Here is an 18,984-nt window from a genome sequence, read left to right as displayed (position 1 = left end):
AGCTTTTCAATACATGGGGCTCTATGGAGCATGGCCACACCGTGCCAATTAGGTCTAATTATTCGAATTAACGAGCTTTTACTGTAGTGTCCCTGTGCATCCTCCCACATGTACTCAGTACTCACTCTCACACTTTTCCTCATGTTGTTCCCCTTTCCCACACCCCCAGTGTAGGGTAGCAAACCGGCTGCTCATATGGTTTACCTCCCTGCCTTTCCTGTCCTTGCACTCTCTCTCTCTCACAGGGCCACTTTTCATCATGATTGAGACTGGTCCGGAACGAAATTCATGACCTCGACTGGCTTCCTCCCGCAGCTTGGGCAAAGGATCCAATCTGGTCAACAAATTGGATCCCGATCAGGCTCAATCGTGATAGAAAGTTAACTGGGTGGCACCCGTGTTATGCACTTCAGGCTGATCTTTATGTCCTTTCTCATCGGCAATCTTTCTCTCTCTCTCTCTCCCTCTCAAGGTGCATTGAAGTAGGTGCTCTCTCTTGGTGTACTTTCAGCTGAACGATGACCCTGCGATAATCGACACTGGGGCGACAAACCTGCTGCTGCCGAAAGACGTGTTCCTTTGGGTGTTCGACACTCTTAACGCACAGGTTGGTAGACTTAACCAGGATCGCAGTTTGGGCAAGCTGGGGATTGTTCAGATGGAAAGGCAGTATAAGGCACAACATGCAGAAAGAATGGTAAATACTGAAACAAAAGAATTACAGACGATAGCTTCACTAAACTGTTGAGGTCAACTTGTGCATTAAAAATTGCCATATTTGTTTGGTTATCAGGCACTCCGGATTATAAGACAAGGGTGCAGTTGGAAGACCTAGGAAAAAGAAAAAGTATGCACGTTGATAGAAGGCGATACACAGTGACTGATGCATTGTTCTGACTGCCGGGAATTTCCCCGAATTGGGAAGTTGAAACAATCAATTCTCCAGAAGTCCTTGTTTCTCTTATGCCAATGAAAGTTTGTGAATGCAGTGCTGTACACTTACAAGCTTGCAGGCTACTACATCAGTCTGCATTTCGCCCATTGTCATGCGATCCTCTGGCATCTTGAACATAGGTTGACTGCTTTTCACTAGCCAAATGATTGCGATTTCTTATTTTGACTTTGTATATGAATACCACTGTATTTTACAAGACATAGCTGGAGCACGTACAGAGTGAACAAACAGGTACAGTGTTATTAATCAAGGTCGAATAGCAAGAAAAAAAGTTGCAGCAAATAATTTGAGTACACCTAAGCACTTCTGATGAGTTATGAATTTGAAAGTGTTCATGTCCAGTAGAACACTGCTGAGCAGTCCTTCTAGTTATGAACTCCTTGCAGACATGCAAGTGCGCTGAGACCTTTGGCCAGTGCCTCCTAGATAGCGCAAGGCTGGTGCACTTCGATCCCTGACGTCAAGCTACCTTCCCCGATTGCCATATAATCTAATGGGGATGCTCCGGAGTAAGCCACAGGGATTTTGACGTCAATGCTTTTGTCACGCCGGGCTTGGCATTGGAACTTTAGGTCCAAGTAGCGTGATGTCATAAAGTGGAGTGCACAGGCCTGCTATCTAGAAGGCGCCGGTTTAGCCCCGTGGGTAAGACGTTCTGCTTCTGAGCGTGGAGTTGTAGGTTCAAACCTCACTACCACTACCGTTTTACGTTTCGAATTTATTCTGTTTTTTTTTTATATATATCTCAATTTTTTATAGCGATTACTGAGGTGAAGTTAGAATGCAGGCGAGAGCTTGCACGGACGAGGAACGCACGGATAACACAGGCTTCTGAGAGCGAGGGTGACGTGGCATTGTGATGGCCTCTCCCCTCACCCAACACCTGGGGCTCCAGCGCAGGAGCAGGTGTTCCCTTCCTCCCACTCTGCTCCGTCGAGGTGCGCATGTGACGTGGTGTTGCAGCCAGTGGGAATTTACGTGACGTTTCACTGCTGTAGAGGCCGGCTTTTTCGCTCAGTGGGCCATTTCATAATTTTGCATCAAAATAGTTCCTTCGCAACTTTCATCCTAGCCCCCATAGGCACAAACAGTGAGGATGGCGCTAGAGCCACTTCAAGCTGCCTGAAAAATTTTTAACAAAAGGAACAAAGTCGCTCGAAACCATGATTCTATTTTTCGTAATTAAACAAGAGTTGTTGGACTTGCACGTGCAAACAGGCTTGCAAGTCCCAGCTTGACTTGGCCTTTGATTACATTTAGTTTCACAGAGAAACTGGCCATGTTGCAAAACAAAAACATTGTCTTTCTTTTTTTCTCATGTCAGTGCCCGAGTCTTTCCATTCTTTTGCACAGGCACAGCCCAAGAAATTTAATGATTCACTGTAAGGTGTCTGAAATTTTGGTTGCAGGTAGGCATTACATCTAGTATAAGGGCTGGTAATGACACTGCAATGATGTTGAGGTGATGTTGAGATTGAGCTTATTTGAAAGTTTAGTGCATTCAGAATCTAACCTAGAAAAAGATCACCTCATAATATATACACATCCTAGTAAGCATGACCTGTAAACATTCTAGTAAACCATGCCCATATTTGTGCAAGGTCCCACCCAAGAAAGTCTGAACCAGATTAGAAGAATATATAAAAGGAGTTTGACTCTACATCACTTACTTGCAGACATCACAACATTCAAGTGGGAATGTTGTGATGTCTTGAAAGAGGGTTAGAGAAAGACTCAGTTTGCATTAAGTGCTTCATAGACAGAACTGGATAACATCCAAGGTGTGTCCCGAAAGATTGTGCAGTGAGTCAGCAAAAAAAAGAAAAGAGATGGGAGGTGTAGTGGCACCTCTCTCTTGCTCTATCCACTCAAAAGGACCCGGTTTATCTCTAGTACTAGCTATTGCACAACCCATTTTTAGTCTTTATTGATATGGAGATTGACAAATGGATGGAACGAAAAATCGGCGTCAGATTTATTGTGAAATTGAGCAAGAATGGTGCAGGAGTTCATCTAACATTGCAAACAGCCTACGGAACGGATGCCCCCATAAGAAAGAACTGTGTTCAAGTGGGTCCAGCACTTTCGGTATAAGAAGACCCCAAGGACGATGCAAGACCAGGACGTTCCTCCGCCTTGTGTGAAGATGAAAGCATGGACTGTGTGCGCTTTCTTGTGCTCATTGACTACCGAGTGACTGTTAGAATGATAGCTGAAGCATGTGGTGTTGGAAAGTTGTCGTTTCGCGGGACTTTGGCTGAGAATTTGGAAATGAAATAAGTTGGCGCCAAGATGGTGCTGAAAGCTGCTGACTCCCGAGCAAAAGTTGTTCCCGAAAGAATGTTGCATTGATTGGAAAACTTCAGACAATAGCGATGAATTGTTTTGCAAAAAATCATCACCAGTGACAAAACTTGTAGTATGTACAAATATAACATTGAGCTGAAGTCGCAGAGCAAGGAGTGGAAGATGAAAGATGAGCCAAGGCAAAAAAAAAAAAAGGTGCAGGAAAACAAAGCAGAAAGTTAATGTCATGTTGATCGCATTTTTTTGCTGTTACGGAATTGTCCACCACGAATTGGCACCTGAAGGTCAAACTGTCAACGCAGTTACATACATAGAGGTCCTGAAACTACTGAGAAATGATATATGCTGCTGTGTCCAACCAAATTTGTTGAAAGTGGGGCACTGGATTCTGCAACACGATAATGCCCCCGCGTACTCTGCGTTGATAGTGCATGGGTTCTTGGCACACAATTGCGTTAGTGTGCTGGACCACCCTTTCTTCTTAGCCCCCCTGCGACTGTTTTCTCAAATGCAAACTGCGGCTCCAGGGGAAGAACTTCAAGGATAGGATGACCAGGGTGTCTACCATCGGGGAAAACCGGGAATTCAGGACCGGAAACCGGGAACCTCAGGGATTTTGAGTAGTATGGAAAAACTCTGGGAATGTGCGCCTTTATCAAGGAAATTAGCTGTAATTTTATTGAAAGGGTCGAAAGTCGCGGTAATGCTGGCTCGAGTAACAGACAGGAATCCTAATGAATCGTCTTTGACGTCCTGTCGTCGGCTGCATGGAGAAGTGTACAGTCAACGACCGACTTTCCGGACGGCTTTGCGGCACTACCACGTACCCCATAGAGTCAATGTATCAGAACGTTTGAAATTTCGGACGCAAGAACTCTTCGCTGTGCCATTCTCCGGATGTTTTACCGTGACCGCAGGTCCGGAACGGCATTCATCAAAGCCACCACTGCTGCCATTTTGATTACCTCGCCGCCTGAAACCAGCGCTGTCGCACGCAGATCCGCTGGCAGCCGTAGCCATCACTGCGGCAGTGCTAGGCCTAGCTGCTTTGACATTTGCTATGAAGCTTCTTGCTGTTGGGTGCCATGTTTTTTATTGGAAGAATTCGCTGCTGTCAGCAATGGCATGGACTCCGCCTTTGCAGTCCTCGCAATTGGCTTAGAAGCTTAAAAAGCACGGTGCATTGCATAATGCCGATTCCTGAAAGTCAGCTTCACCTCCGTGAACCATAGTGAAGCATAACAAGCGTGGGAAGGGGCTATTGCCACGGACAGAGTATGTATTCCTTAATTATACACGCGTGCACCTGGTATTTCCTGTCACAGTATGAGCACTGATACGCCTAATACGTGTACCCCAACAGGCCTTCGGAGCGTTTTCGAACGTGCCTGCGGCAGTTAGAGCCCTTAAGGGCAGTAAATGACATGCATTTATTTTTTTCCAACTGGCCGATATTTTGAACGTGTTCGCAGCCCCTAAGGAGTTTGAAAACTCGGACGTGGACTATGCAACTGACCAAGAAGATGCTTCAAATGGTCCATGGGGCGAACGAGTGGCGGAAGGAGGACAAGAACAGAAAGGACCTATGCATTGAGGAATGAACGGGAAAGGAAGCGCACTGCCGCCATTTTGAAGGAGCTTGAGCTCAAAAAACAAAGTGTTGGTTGATACCAAGCTGCAAGTGTCCCTCATCCAAACCAATATAAACTCTTTAAAGCAGTGAAACACAACACTGAGGCATCGTGCACGGGCTGAGAGTATGTCAAGACAGTTGAGGTTGACTTACGAGCAGTTGAGAGAGAATCTCAGTTGTGACAAAGTTCGGGCCTCATACCACTGAGCTTGCTATGAGTTGATAGAAATAGCTCATATTCAAAAATATTTGCTTTTGTATGCATCTCCTTTTTTATTAGTATTTGAGAATGTCTGACTCGATTTGCAATTTTTTTCGAAGACATTTTATTTGCTGTGTATTTTACTAACCCCTCCCTTTTATTCTTTATTGAATAACATAAACACTGCACCTTAGTATTCAAATTGGATTAAGTCGTTTTTTTTTTCATATGCTTACTGGAGAGTGACAGCATCGGGCAATATGTTTTCAGTTCGTCTTGAAATAATACATAGTTCTGCATCACTCAGGGAATCTTGTAGAGGCACTCAGGGAAAACCTGGAAAACTCAGAGAATTTGGAAATGTCAACTTGGTAGACACCCCGGATGACAATTACAATGGAAATGACATTGCTGCTGAAGCGCTTAACAGAAGATGACTTCCAAGGGTGCTGCCAGCAATGGAAGAAGAGGTGGAACCAGCGTATAGTTGATTTCCATTAATTTGACTTCGGTTAATTTCATTTTTCAGTTCATTCGATCCTAACCGAAGATTCCAGCCAGTGCACATACACTTCTCTGGGCCCAAACTTTAGTTACTTTGATCCTAAGGTTGGCCTTTGCTGGACAATTTGAACTTGACTGTGTGGTGTCTGATGTGGGATATCTCGCACCGTACTCTTGGGACAAAGGAACGACAACACAGTAGTGCAAACAATCACAAGGGCATTTATTGCACCTTTCATACATCAATGCCTGCTAGCCGAGTTGCTATCCACAAAACATGCCGATGGGCGCGCGACAAATCTAGAAGTCCGACTTACCGCGACCGGAAGCGAGCGAATATGTTCGCCCCATGCTGGATCCCAACGCCTGGTCGTTCGCGTGTATAGTCACGCGAATCGTGGCGCGTTCGAAGGCGGCCACGCGAGGCGGTCTCGCAGATGCATCCGTCGCCGCGCGCACGGAATGTCCGCGCCGCTTCGACGACCCGCCGGGGAAGAGGGCCGCTGCACGTGCGGCACGGCACGTCTCGCTCCCTGCCTCGAACCCAAGAGAGCGCGCCTTGGCTCTCCCGCCGAGGGTAACCCCGCAGCCGCGCAACACTAGCGCCATCTCTCGGACTGCGCCTGTACCACTCGGACCGCCGCGTGTGCGGCGAAGCCGCACTACAGGAGACGCGCTATGCGGGAAAAACATCAGGGGAGGCGCGAGGGTCGCGCATCCCCACAACTGATCAGTACGCATGCGCCTTGTTACGTTTCACCTATGACGGCGCGGATGCAACGTTTCGCAGCGTTTGTTTAGCCGCAACGATGGCGACGACGGCGCGGATGCAATGGACGCCGGGGCTTCGTTCAAAGCGGCGGACATTTTGGCCCCTTCAGCGCTGCCGCAACGCCTCCCCGCCAAGCGTGTCCAGGCATGTTTCAATGCCACGTGTCTTCGTGTGTGTGTTTGTGTGTGTGTGTACATGTTGGTGCCCACGCTTGTCAAAGCGCGGCAGCCGGGGAGAGGAGCTCCCCAACTGTGAAGCGAGGAGGTCTGACCGGCGCCGGCCCGGCGGATGCGTCACTTCTTGTCTCAACGTGTCCGTGCCCCGCCATCACGGGCGCCTCTCACAAGCCGTTCCTTATTGCCCTCGACTCCGAGAGTATAAAAGCAAAAGGATAGACAGTTGGGCGAGTTGGTACGGTAACATGATTTTGGCTTCTAGCGCGACGTGAAACACGGACACAGAAAGGAGCAGACAGGACGAGCGCTAACTCTCAACTAAATTTTTATTGAAACGAAGAACATATATATAGGTGATTGCAAAAACCGTAGCATCAGAACATGACAATGTAAAAGCATCAGTTAAACATGTCAGTGGGTATGGAAGTCAAAGAACAAAAATTATTTCAGATTAGTAAACGTATTGCGAAGGTACTGGAATTCGCAATCTAACAGAGACAACGAAGCATGACTGACGCAAGTGTCTCCTAATCTTTTTATGTGGAAAGCCTCGATAATTTCCCTCGTGGTTTGGCATCTGTGTCTAGAAAGAATTTTTGTGTCTTTAAAGAAAGGTTTGCATCCACAATCGAAACAATGTGCGGCTAAATGTGATGCGTTAGGGTTGTTTAGTGAATGTTTGTGTTCTTTTAGTCTAATGTTAATGCATCTACCACTCTGTCCAATGTAAGCTTTCCCACATTCGAGTGGAATCTGATAAACTATGCCCGTGTTGCAAGGCACTAAAGGGGACACATGTTTAACTCCGCAATCATCTTTTCTTTTTTTGTCTTCCTGTTCAAGTCTCCTATTTATCAAAGGGCACATGTTAGCCAACTTTCGTGGGGCCGAGAAAACGGTACTGACGTCATACCTATTGGCCACATTCCTTAAACCATGGGATAATCTATGTACGTAGGGTACGACAGCAAACTTTGTATCTTTTTTCTGTTTTTCTTGTTTCTTACCAGGGCTTTTAACCCATTTTACAAGTTTTTCGCAGGTTAGTGATAATAGATGCACGGGATAGCTAGCCTTTCCGAGCCTTTCTATCTGTTGTGAAAAACTTTGTTGCATATTGTGCGGACATGATTTAGTAATGGCAGACCTAAGGGTTGAATAAGCTATCCCCTGTTTAACAAGTTTAGAATGGCAAGAAGAAAATGCTAGCAGTGGCTTCTTGGCCCTAGGCGAATAATGCCAACAGACATGCTCATCCTGGAACGTTAAGCACAGATCTAGAAATTGTAATTTGTTGCCCTGTATAATTTCTAGCGTGAAACCTAGGCCCCCACCACATTCCCTAAAAACCTTTAAAATATCCGTTGCTTTCTTGGTATAGTTATCGCGAGAACAAAACACCAGATAGTCGTCTACGTATCTAAACACATGCACGGCCAATTCCTTAAGATTGTTTTGTAGTGTTCTATTCACGCGACTTAGGTAAATGTCACTCAAAACAGGCGCAACTTTAGAACCAATACAAACTCCCGATTTTTGTACATATATAGAACTACCCCATTTTACAACAGTATTCCCTATGTAAAACAACAACAGTTCTAAAAAAGATTCCACATGCATCCCACAGTCCTGAGTAAACCGGAACTCATCATTGTTGAGCGTCAGTGCTTCTTTAACACTACACAGTAGTTCGGATTGCAGAAGCGAATAAAAAAGGTCTTTAACATCAACACTGATCGCTGAGCATTTACCTGGATTATTTTCTGTTAGAAAGGCCACAATTTCTTCCGAATGTCTTATCAGGAAGGGGTCGTTAAGAGGAACTGAAGACAATTCATTATGCAAAAAGGTTGAGACAGCGTACTGCCAAGTTCCTTTTTCAGAAATAATGGCTCGAAAGGGAACTTCCGGCTTATGTGTCTTAGCACTAAAAAATATTTTTTTGTTCTTTGACTTCCATACCCACTGACATGTTTAACTGATGCTTTTACATTGTCATGTTCTGATGCTACGGTTTTTGCAATCACCTATATATATGTTCTTCGTTTCAATAAAAATTTAGTTGAGAGTTGCGCTCGTCCTGTCTGCTCCTTTCTGTGTCCGTGTTTCACTTCGCGCTAGAAGCCAAAATCAAGTATAAAAGCAGCTGCCCCCCGGACGCCAAGAGAGAGGCTCCGATTTCTTCCGTCGAGTAACGTGCTCTCCCGTCTCTCCACTTCGGTCGACCTGACCAGTCGCTCTTTTGCGATGCTAGAATAAACAAGTTGTTCTGATAGCAGTCGACTCATCCTTTGCCAGGACCTTCGGATGCTTCCAGTTGTGCCCCAGGCCGCCAGGCCAACGCTACCCTTGGGGCTTGCGACCCATTTGCAACAGCCTGAACCCAACGGTGACGCCAATAGCGGCCCCCTTAGGGCAATGACCTTCTCTGCGGAGCCTAGGGAACAGTGAGTGTGTTGAACACACATCATCTGCCACCAAAAAAACCTATTCTTCGCCTGTCCTGGGACGGTTTTTGAAAAAAGAACAGTAGCTCACAATTAATAATTGCAGTATTTGCCTGATTCTAACGTGCGGCTGTATTTTTGTTTCCAAGAAATTTGGTCAGGAAATTGCTTGCACGGTGTCACTCGGATACGAAATCAAAACTGCATTTGCTGCATTCACAACACCCTACCTACCATCACAGCCAGCCAAGTCAGTGTCATCGCCATATACATCACAGGATGGTGACAGAAGTAGTTGTTGCGTAGCGTGATCGAGACAATGCGCCCCTTGCAGTCTTTGATTAATTGAACACCATGTTAACTCATTCCAAAATTAAGTTATTTTGCATGCCAAGCTAGCAGCAATACGTTTTGTCACAGTTTCTTGGCATTCCAACAAATTGCATGTTTCACAGGACGAAATAGCAAAGTAGTCAGTGCAGGCATGAGCCACTATTCCATTTGCATTTGTTGCAGAGCTGTTCAATAAATTTATAATATCAAACGTGCAATGTGGATATGCAATAGGCAGCAATGAAGTGCTATCTGAGTCTAATGATAGACATTAGGTTCATTTAAGTTTCTATTCTGTAAAGGCAGAACATGCTGCTTTCGTCTTCCTCTCTTGCTGAAAAAAGATTTCTTAATTGTTTATTATTTCAAATGTAATTTCTACATCAGTTCACAACTTTGAACACATAGAAAGTGGATGCATATTTTATTTTTGGCCATTTTAGAGCTGGAGCAAATGCTGCCAAAGGAGTCAACAGTGCATTTTGTTGTTTTTTCTGCCCCTTGTTTATTTCAACCCACCGTATAATTAGATCAATTTCATCAGTTTCGTCAAGGTCAAATTAATGCAAGTCTGAAGTCGGCTGTCTAATGAGGATTATTTCGAAGGCGGCAGCATTGACGTATCTGAGTTTGTGAAGCGAATTTCTTTTAAAGATACTGCACGAACGTTTCGGACAAACTTTGGGCAAAGTTAGCGATGAATACGAGAAAAGCAGTGCCATGCTTTATGTGCAGTTACACAAACCCTAAAGAAATATATGCACCTGTGCACATGATGACTACAAGTTGGTAACATCCTATTTGATGGGCAAGAATACTGCACTACGTCAGAGGGAGGAAAGAATTAAACACATCCATTTATCCTGCTCAGTGGTGTGAACAAGGAAATGATGCGATTCAACACTGCCATACTAATTTAACCGTGCAACAACAGTAGTTCTTGATACAGTACTCTGAAGGGTTCTGAATCATACATGCTAACGGTGTTATATTGAAGAATACACCAAAACTTCATTGTACAAGCAATTCTAAAATGTTATAGTTGATAACTGGCAAGATTATGTTGACATTGTGAAGTGTATTGTTGCTGGGATGATCAGCAATATTTATTGATTATTATTACTGTAAACTTTTCTGTGTAAGAGGTAAAGAAATGCAATATCTTTACTGTGCTGAAAAGATTGGAATACAGCCTAATTTAGTTAACAAATTTGCACCTGGCACAACAATACCTTCGTTATATCCTATAGCTGTTATAAACATGCATTCGTTGCATTCCAGTATCAGTGCGAAACATTTGAGATTTAATACATTTTATATGATAATTTGTTATATGCATGTTCGTTGCATAGAGATTACAACTGTGTATGACAATGTGCAATGTTTGTGGCATGAGGTATTGAGAATTATTGTGTAAATAGAGAATCAATAGTCAATCAACCTATTTCTAACATGCACATTATTCGCAGGGCAAGTACAACCTTTCGGCAGACATCGCCACTGTTTATTGCCTGGAAGATGGATTTCTAGTGAATGACTTCCCATCCCTGGAGATACTTATGCCGGATGCACAGGGCAAGATTTTCATGCTGATTATCCCACCATCTGTAAGTTGCTTTTAAACTTCATGCTCACATCTGATAAAGCTTGGTGCTGTAATTTACCCAGTTTTAATGCGCACCCGAATTTTCATCATGCATACAATTATCATTGGTTAAATGTAAGAAACTAATGTGTGCGCAGATCCAGTTTTCAAAAGAAAAAAATAGCATGCCAGTGATTTTTGCTGTCGGGAACAGATAAAAACTACAGGAGTTACCGTAAAAACCCGCGTATAATACGAACCCGAATATAATACGAGGTGAAATTTCTGGGACGAAAAACGGAAAAAAAAAGTTTTACCCGCGTATAATACGAGTGAGAGAAACTCGGGGAAAACATTTATTTAAATCGGACTCAGCACTTCATTCACTGTCGTCCTCCGCTGCACTTTCATCGGACAATTCCTTGTCTGACATATCCTCCCAGAGGTACTCGTCCTCGGTGCCATCGAGCGCGTTCGAGATCCCGCACTTCTTGAAAGCGCGACGCACAAGTTCTTCTGGGATGCTCGCCCATGCGTCCACGATCCACTTGCACAGCGTGGCTGGCGATGCCCGCTTCAGCTGCCCAGTCGGTGTCACTGCAGGTTCACCTGACCGCATCCACTCTGCGTAGCACCGCTTCACCGCGTCCTTGAAAGGCTTGTTGACGCAAACATCTAGAGGCTACAGCTGAGACGTCATCCCACCCGGGATAACGACGAGTTCAGTATTACAATCACGCAACAGCTTCTTCACCGAGTCGGCCAAATGGCCACGAAACGCGTCCAGCACGAGGATGGACGGGAACAACAGTGCACCGGGCCGCCTACACCAAACGGACTTTATCCAGTCGAGCACAAGACTCTCAATCATCCACTCTTTCTCATGGCACTTAACGATGACATTTTTCGGCAGCTCACCTTTCGGCATTGTCTTGCGCTTGAAGACAACTTAGGGCGGGAGCTTGCGGCCGTCTGCCGTGCATGACAACATGACGGTAACATGCGCCTTCTCGTTCCCAGTGTACCGGACACAAACTTGTTTCGAGCCCTTTTCATGCACGGTGAGGTGCGATGGCATGTCCAGATAAACTGGTGTTTGGTCAGCATTGCCGATTTGCCCTAGCTGAAAGTTCTTCAACTTGTGCAACGAAATAACGTGGCGCTGGAAAGCCACCAGTAACTCTTCAAATGATTCCGGCAGCTTTTGCGAAATTGAAGTTCTCTGGCGCAATGAAAATCCTGCACGGCACATATACCGATAAATCCAATGCTTGCTTGCCTTGAAGGTGGAGCTCGTTAGGCCTTTTTCTCTCACAAGCTCTTTAGCTTTTGCCTGCATGAGCTCCACGCTCACAGCAAGATGCACGGCTCGCTGTTCTCGGACAAATTCCGTCAGTTTGAGCTCAATTTCCGGGAATGTCCCATTCTTGGGCCGCGAAAGCTTCTTCGCGTTCCGCTGCACTCGAAAAGTGCTTCTTTTTGCCGTCGCCATCGGCGGATGCTTCCCTCGGTGACGCCAAACTGCCTCCCGGCCGCACTGTTGCCGATTTCCTCTGCCGCTAAAGTCACATTTCGCTTGAAAGCTGCCGAGTACTGCTTCCGTGCCCCTGACATCGTGCTCCTTCACTAAAAACGATGCACTTCGCGAAGCGCAGTTAACACGTGAACTGCCAAGGTCCACACTCAACAAAGAAAGAAATGATGCCGTAGCCACGCTGCAATAGCGAAGGCAAGCCGAAGCCAGGCAGCAATAGCAAAGCCAAGTCGTAGCCATACAGATATCACGAAGCCAAGCCGTAGCCACAGAGCAATAACGAAACCAAAACTTCAAGCCGAACTTTGAAATTTTTGTCCAGATCCGCATATAGTACGAGGCGGAAATTTGGGACGCTAATAACAGGAAAAAAACCTCGTACTATACGCGGGTTTTTACGGTACCTTCACAGAATGGAAATTTACTCACACCTATGGTCCGTCGTATCTGTCAGACAGGTCTTTGAAGCTGTTGATGAGTTACACTATGTCCTTTGTGCAGCTCATTGCATTTGACATTCTGTGTTCTGATATTCTGCTCTTTGCAACCATTATAAACAGGATGGTGGTCCATGTTTCAATTACCGTATTTACTCGAATCTAGGCCAGCCCCAATACTAAATCGACACCGCCCTCTCCCCCAAGTCTGAAGCCAGAAAAAAAAAAAAAAACTTTCCTTGAATTTAGGCCGAACAACAAAGTGAGGGCAGTGTTCACAAAATCAAAACAGCATTTAATATGAGCATGCTGAGCCCACTCTACATCGTCATTGCTGCTAGCCTCGTTGTTATAGCTCAGACCACACATGTGCGTGCAGACGCGGGCAAGCTCGCGACCATGGATGCGCAGACACTATGGCATGGCTCGCACGCATTGGAATGTGGCGGGATCTCGGTGAACAGCTTCTCTCTGTTATCGTGGGCTTGTATTCCTTGTCGCTGGCATCTACTCGTTGTGGCACATGCAAAGGCGTCTCCTGTTGCCCCCTCTCACGACGGACGTTTTTCTAGTCTGTGCTAAAGTGCTGCCTGACTTGAACATTTGACGATGCCTCTGCGGCTAGCACAACCTTTATTTGAAAAGCGGCCCTATAGTAGTGGCATCGCTTGTTTGATGCCATTGCAATAATGTGACGCCGCACGCCGATATGGCACTGGTCAAAATGGCAATGTCGCTCAGGAACTTCAGTTGGCTACTGGCATGGCTAGTAGCGGTTGCGATGCTGACTTTTCCAGATGGCACTAGCTGTGCACCACATTTATCACATTCAATTACAAACTGGTGCGTTTTTTTAAATCCTCGAATCTAAGCCTATTCTAGAGTTTGGTACATGATTATTTGAAAAAGAACTATCGGCCTAGATTTAAATAAGTGCAGCAGTACGTCTTGCGATGCAGGCAAGTCTCTGGAATGACAGCAACATGCGATGTGTTACTTGAAGCTTAGCGCTTTAAACTTCTCTCTTGAATGAGCTTTCATAGTGAAAGCTGTGCATTCTTCTATATAAGGTGCGTGTTTGACTCAAGTACACACTGTAAGTTGTAGGTTTTACATTGCACATATCTTCAGCCAACCTGGTGTCAGGATTAACAGAGCACCCGTGTGCGAAATGTGCTGCCTGTAGAACCCACGTTCAATGGAACATGCACGAGCAGAAGGCACTGTTTGTCCAGCCATCCCCCTGTCTATTCCTGTAAGTGAAGTGTTGATACACTCAAGGTGAATATCCAAGTGAAGTCAGTCTGGTTGCCAAACTCTCCAGATTAGACTAATAACGTAAATTAAAACCAATGTAAGTTTATTAGCAGAACCTAACGTTTCATAGTCATTCTGGCTCCTTCGTCACGGTGTTTTTGGGAAGTTGCAACAGCCTTGTATGGATCCAGTGCATGGCCCCTCTGACGACGGTTATTATGCTCATAGTACGCGTCATTTGTCATCACCATGATCTTATTACACATAGACTTTACACACTTTAGAGCGACCATTTTTAAGGCCCCTTTACAGCCACGTCACATCAGCCTCATAGAAATCACAACTCCACCGCGAACTCATTACCACGGGCATGGGGCTCTTTGGCCATACCTGGCCCTTTCGCCATTAAACATCAAACATTCATTCATTATGGGAGGCCAGCTTGTGAAGGACGTGAATGTAAGCAGGCATTGAAACTCTAGCTGACCAGTTTACTATAGCAGTGGTTGGCTGAATGTGTTCCGACTCAAGGTGCTGCTACTTTCATACTTTTGACTAGGTTTCTAGAGTACGCAATCATAAAGTAGCGCTGTAAAAGTGGTATGTGTTCATATTCAATACCTAACAACTCCCACATTTGCCGTAACATTTTCGAATTCTGACTCGATTTATGATTTTATGAATGTCGAGTCTGGCTCTACAAAACATAAATCCTATTTGTGCAAGTCTCACCCATCAGTCGCTGAAAATTCCATTATTGGCAGTAGTAAAGTTGCTAAAAGAGTTGCCATGATCTATAAGCAATTTGTTCTTTGTCAGTTCAAGTTTGCTGCTGCTTGTATGCTGCATCTAGAGGTACATACCTCTAGAGAAGTGCATGTGTATCTCTCAAAAGGCGTGTGCTCTCGACAAGCTTTAGAGAAATGCATGCTGCAGTCGACTCCTGTTAATTACACATCAGTTACATCGACCTTTTGCCTAATTCCAACGCACTAAGAAGTCCCAGTGAGAAATCTTACATTGCATGGAAGGAAAATTTGTTCAGCTCGAATGCGAAAGCAGGGTCCTTCTATCCTTTCCTTCTGGTCACGAAACTTCCCTGAAACCTTCATGTAGGGACAGAAGGTGGCACCACGGGCACTGGTGTAAGTAGAAGGCGTACGATCTGCCGCGCCAGGTGGTTGGGATGCGCAAACATGCAAATGTTTCACCAGGAAAGGTGCCTCACCCACATTTATTTCAGCATGCTTGCAGAGGGAACATGTGATGGGAACTTGTACCGGGACCTGGTGCCAAAATAATTTCGCTTGTAATGTGTTCGTACTTAAATTATACACGGCAGCATTGTGTGATCGACGTGGCCCCCGAGTAGCATTCCATGCACAAAAAGTTTCGGACAGCTGTCTCTATTTACACTATTACCCACTTAGATAAGTTAGTTATAATAGGCTAGTAGAATTAGTAACCTAGTTAGTTGATTAGTTAAGTTGGGTCAGTTTAGTTAGTGAGTTATATTTGCTTAGTTATTTTAGTTAGGTAGTTAAGTTATATATACTCAAACAGCAACAGATACAAGGACACACAGACACAAATACCACAGAACAAGTACTGCCTAGCTTAGTTATTAGTTCATTCAGTTAGTTTTAGGTTAATTAGCTCAGCACTTGTCCTTTGGTATTTTTCTCTGTATGTCTTTGTATCAGTCGCACTGTTTGAGTATAGTTCTGAAGAGGAACCAACTAGCCCTCACCTAGATGTTACTAATACAAATTTAGTTATTAGTGTAGCAGGAATAATTAGTTTAGCTAAAGAGTAGTTCGATGATGAGTTTGTTTAGTTATAGTATGGTTAATTGGTTAGCTAGTTGGATTATATTTAGTTTTGTTAGTAAGTAGTCCATTTGCTAGTGGGTTAATTCATTCTTTCTGTTAAATTAGTAATTCAAGTTTGTTACTCATAGTTATACTTGGTTAGGTTAGTTATAATTTCTTGTAGTTAGCTTCATTAATCAAGTTATTAGGTAGCTTGGCTAGCTAATTTAGTTAGTTAATTATTTAGTTTCATTTGTTATTAGTTGCTTTAGTAAGTTAGCTTAGTGTTTAGGTAGTTCACTAGGTTTATTTAGATTTATTTAGGTTTATTAACCTGTGTGATTTAGTTACTAGTTAGTAATTAAATTAGCTTATTAGTTCAATTAAGTGTGTTACTGTAGTTTGTTACGTTAGTTATTATTTTGTTAAGTAAGTTAGGTTTGTTATTTAGCTATTATAGTTAGCTATTAACTAACTAGTTATTAAGGAATTAGTTTACTTAATTAGCAAGGTATGGTAGTTTAGTAAGTTATTAGTTTGAATATAGGTAAGTTAACTACTTACATTTTACTAGATATGTTACCTACTATTTAGATTAGTTGGGTTAGTTCAGTGTGATATTAGTAAGGTTAGTTAGTGTAGCCAGCTAGCTTGTTATTGGTTGGTAATTAATGAATTAGCGTTGTTACTTGGTTGGTGTAGCTAAGTATGTTAGTTATTTGGTTTACCATATTTACTTGCAAAATGATCGCCTTCACGTAATGATCGCACCCCTGAATTTTGTCATGAAAATTCGGTGTTGTTTCTTTCCCGTGTAACGATTGCACCCTAAACTTGCCGCAGCGATATGTCGTGTGCCAAGTCTAGCTAATGATAATCGTACTTAGCATCTGTCGAATGCTACACAAACGACTTTTTAAGAGATATCAAGTGGTCAGCATGCACCAAACATTCTTAAGCCTATGCCCCATTTAATTCCTTTCATCACTTTGCAGCACATTTGCATGAAAAAAAAAAGCTATTACCAAACTAGTCTTGGCTTTATTATTTGTAGGCTTTATAATAGTTGCGGTCAACAACAAAAAAGGCGCCTTTCGATTCTTCTCGTCTGCACTCATGGGCACGCAGCAAATCTCGAGCGGCTACGATAGTAGCCACGTTTACACTGATGCGTTAGAAGTGTACCCTACGCTGATGCTTGTAACACAGCTAAGATATTCACCCACCCTTAGCGGAAACGTGCCATATTAGGATAGTAGTGAAGACAAATGCCGCAATTTCTGCAGCATGCCCGTCATGTGTTTCTATGTCACTGGCAGCTAAGCACGCTCATCTCTGTTTCTGTCCCCTCAAAGTGGGCATGGCTACGTTATTGCTGCAGACTTGCCAATAGTAACAATATTATTGATTGCTGATATGAAAGAAACTGTTTCAACGCGCGTAATGTACTCATGAGCAGAAAGAAAATCGTGTTTGGCATGTTCGGCTTTCGCAGTGTTACAGCGGCTGCTGCCTGTTTGTTGACTTATTGTCATTCCGCAGCAAATGTGGGATAAACAAAAAATTTTTTCCTTTCGTGGGAAATTTAAGCCACGTAAAGATCGCACCCCTGAATTTGCGTCAACTCTTTTGACAAAAAAGTCTGATCATTATGCGAGTAAATACGGTAGATAGTTAAGTTCAGGATTAATGGGTTTAGTTAGCTTAGTTTGTTATTAGTAATGGAATTAGCATAGCTAATCAGCAAGTATAGTTTTTGATTATTTAGTTAGGTTGGCAGCTTAGTAATTTAGGTTAGTTAGGTGCCCTTGCAACTGGACCAGGAATGCAGGCACACAAAAAATGCTAAACATTTTGTCGCTATCATGAAACAAGCTATTACTACATGGAGAGAGATGTACTGTGCAGTAACTGAAACCTGAGCAGCTAAAAACTGCAATGCAGGTCTTTTACGCGTAATTACATAGCTATGCCACATGCAATCGCTCTGTAGCCGTTTTCTAACAATGGAGTAGTCCTGAGTGTACTTTTCGAATTCTGAATTATGCCACCGTTATAAACGCAGATGAACATGGAAATGAAGCAACCCATTGCATTTGTTCTGAAATCGTCCGCATTGAAATATTTAAATGCTGTACAGAAAAGGGGGATCGATTTGCACGTTGTGCTGACAATGTTTGCACACCAATTATGGCAGTTGACCCTTGTGGAAAAGCAGGAGCACACGCAGAACGCCTGTGGCGTTTGTATGGCGTCTGCTTCGACATTGTCCTATTGTGCCTGCACCGTGGTTTGTCCACAGCGGGCGGTATATGAAATGCTCCCATAGCATTGCGCAGGAGTTTTGTGACCAGAAGAAAAATATGGCAGGACCCTGGTGAAAGCATGCTGCCTGGGCCAGTTCGACTCCACCTGGCACCCCTCATACGCTCATAACGGTTAAAACACGGTGAATTCTGCAGATGGCAGTACTGCTTTTGTCTCTTTTGAGGGTGTTTGGGACAGTGTGGAGGTTTGTGGTCCACTCTCCGACAACACTGTCGGCAACGCAACAATCCAACGCTGAGGCTGTGTTTGAAGATGTCAGTGGGCTCTTTGCCACATGCTGGTTGAGTAGTGCCTGAAGCGGAAGAAGCAAAAGAACATTACAGACTAGTTCAAGCCATAAAAAAAGATTTGAATTCATTCAATTTGCCATTGTTTGTTAATTTGATCTTTTACATAATTCGACCAAACCTTGTAGTCTCGCAAGGGTCAAATTAACGCGAGTCGACTGTATTCATCCCTCACCGTTGTGGTATTGTGTCCCCTGGATTTCACAAATTGACAGCATATCGCGGTGTGCGCTTCCCAAGCCAAAACGCAGAGCCACCTTCAGTTGACTCGCTAGCAGCGTCAGTGGCGTCAGTTGCTGCCATCTCTTTGCCGCGCAACGTTCCTATGCACCTACACACGCTGCCACCCGCGACCTCCCGATAAGCGAGGCAGTTGTGCAAAGCTATGCTCCGTTTGCGGCAGCTGGTGCGAAATG

At 44.2% G+C, this 18,984-nt stretch overlaps 1 protein-coding gene across 2 annotated transcripts in view; it reads left to right on the top strand.

Annotated features, from left to right (window-relative positions):
- The window catches only part of LOC135916734 (beta-secretase-like), a 48,136-nt gene that overhangs the window by 21,470 nt on the left and 7,682 nt on the right, over nucleotides 1–18,984 (top strand). For both annotated transcript variants that reach the window (XM_065450185.2, XM_065450184.2), the window contains 2 exons: nucleotides 512–607; nucleotides 10,799–10,936. In XM_065450185.2, the coding sequence (XP_065306257.1) occupies nucleotides 512–607; nucleotides 10,799–10,936 (234 nt within the window). The remainder of the gene's footprint in view (nucleotides 1–511; nucleotides 608–10,798; nucleotides 10,937–18,984) is intronic.

This window comes from Dermacentor albipictus, chromosome 4, assembly GCF_038994185.2.
Source record: "Dermacentor albipictus isolate Rhodes 1998 colony chromosome 4, USDA_Dalb.pri_finalv2, whole genome shotgun sequence".
NCBI lineage: Eukaryota > Metazoa > Arthropoda > Arachnida > Ixodida > Ixodidae > Dermacentor > Dermacentor albipictus.
Note: the sequence above shows the minus strand (reverse complement) of the source record. Positions and strands in the feature narration are given on the sequence as shown.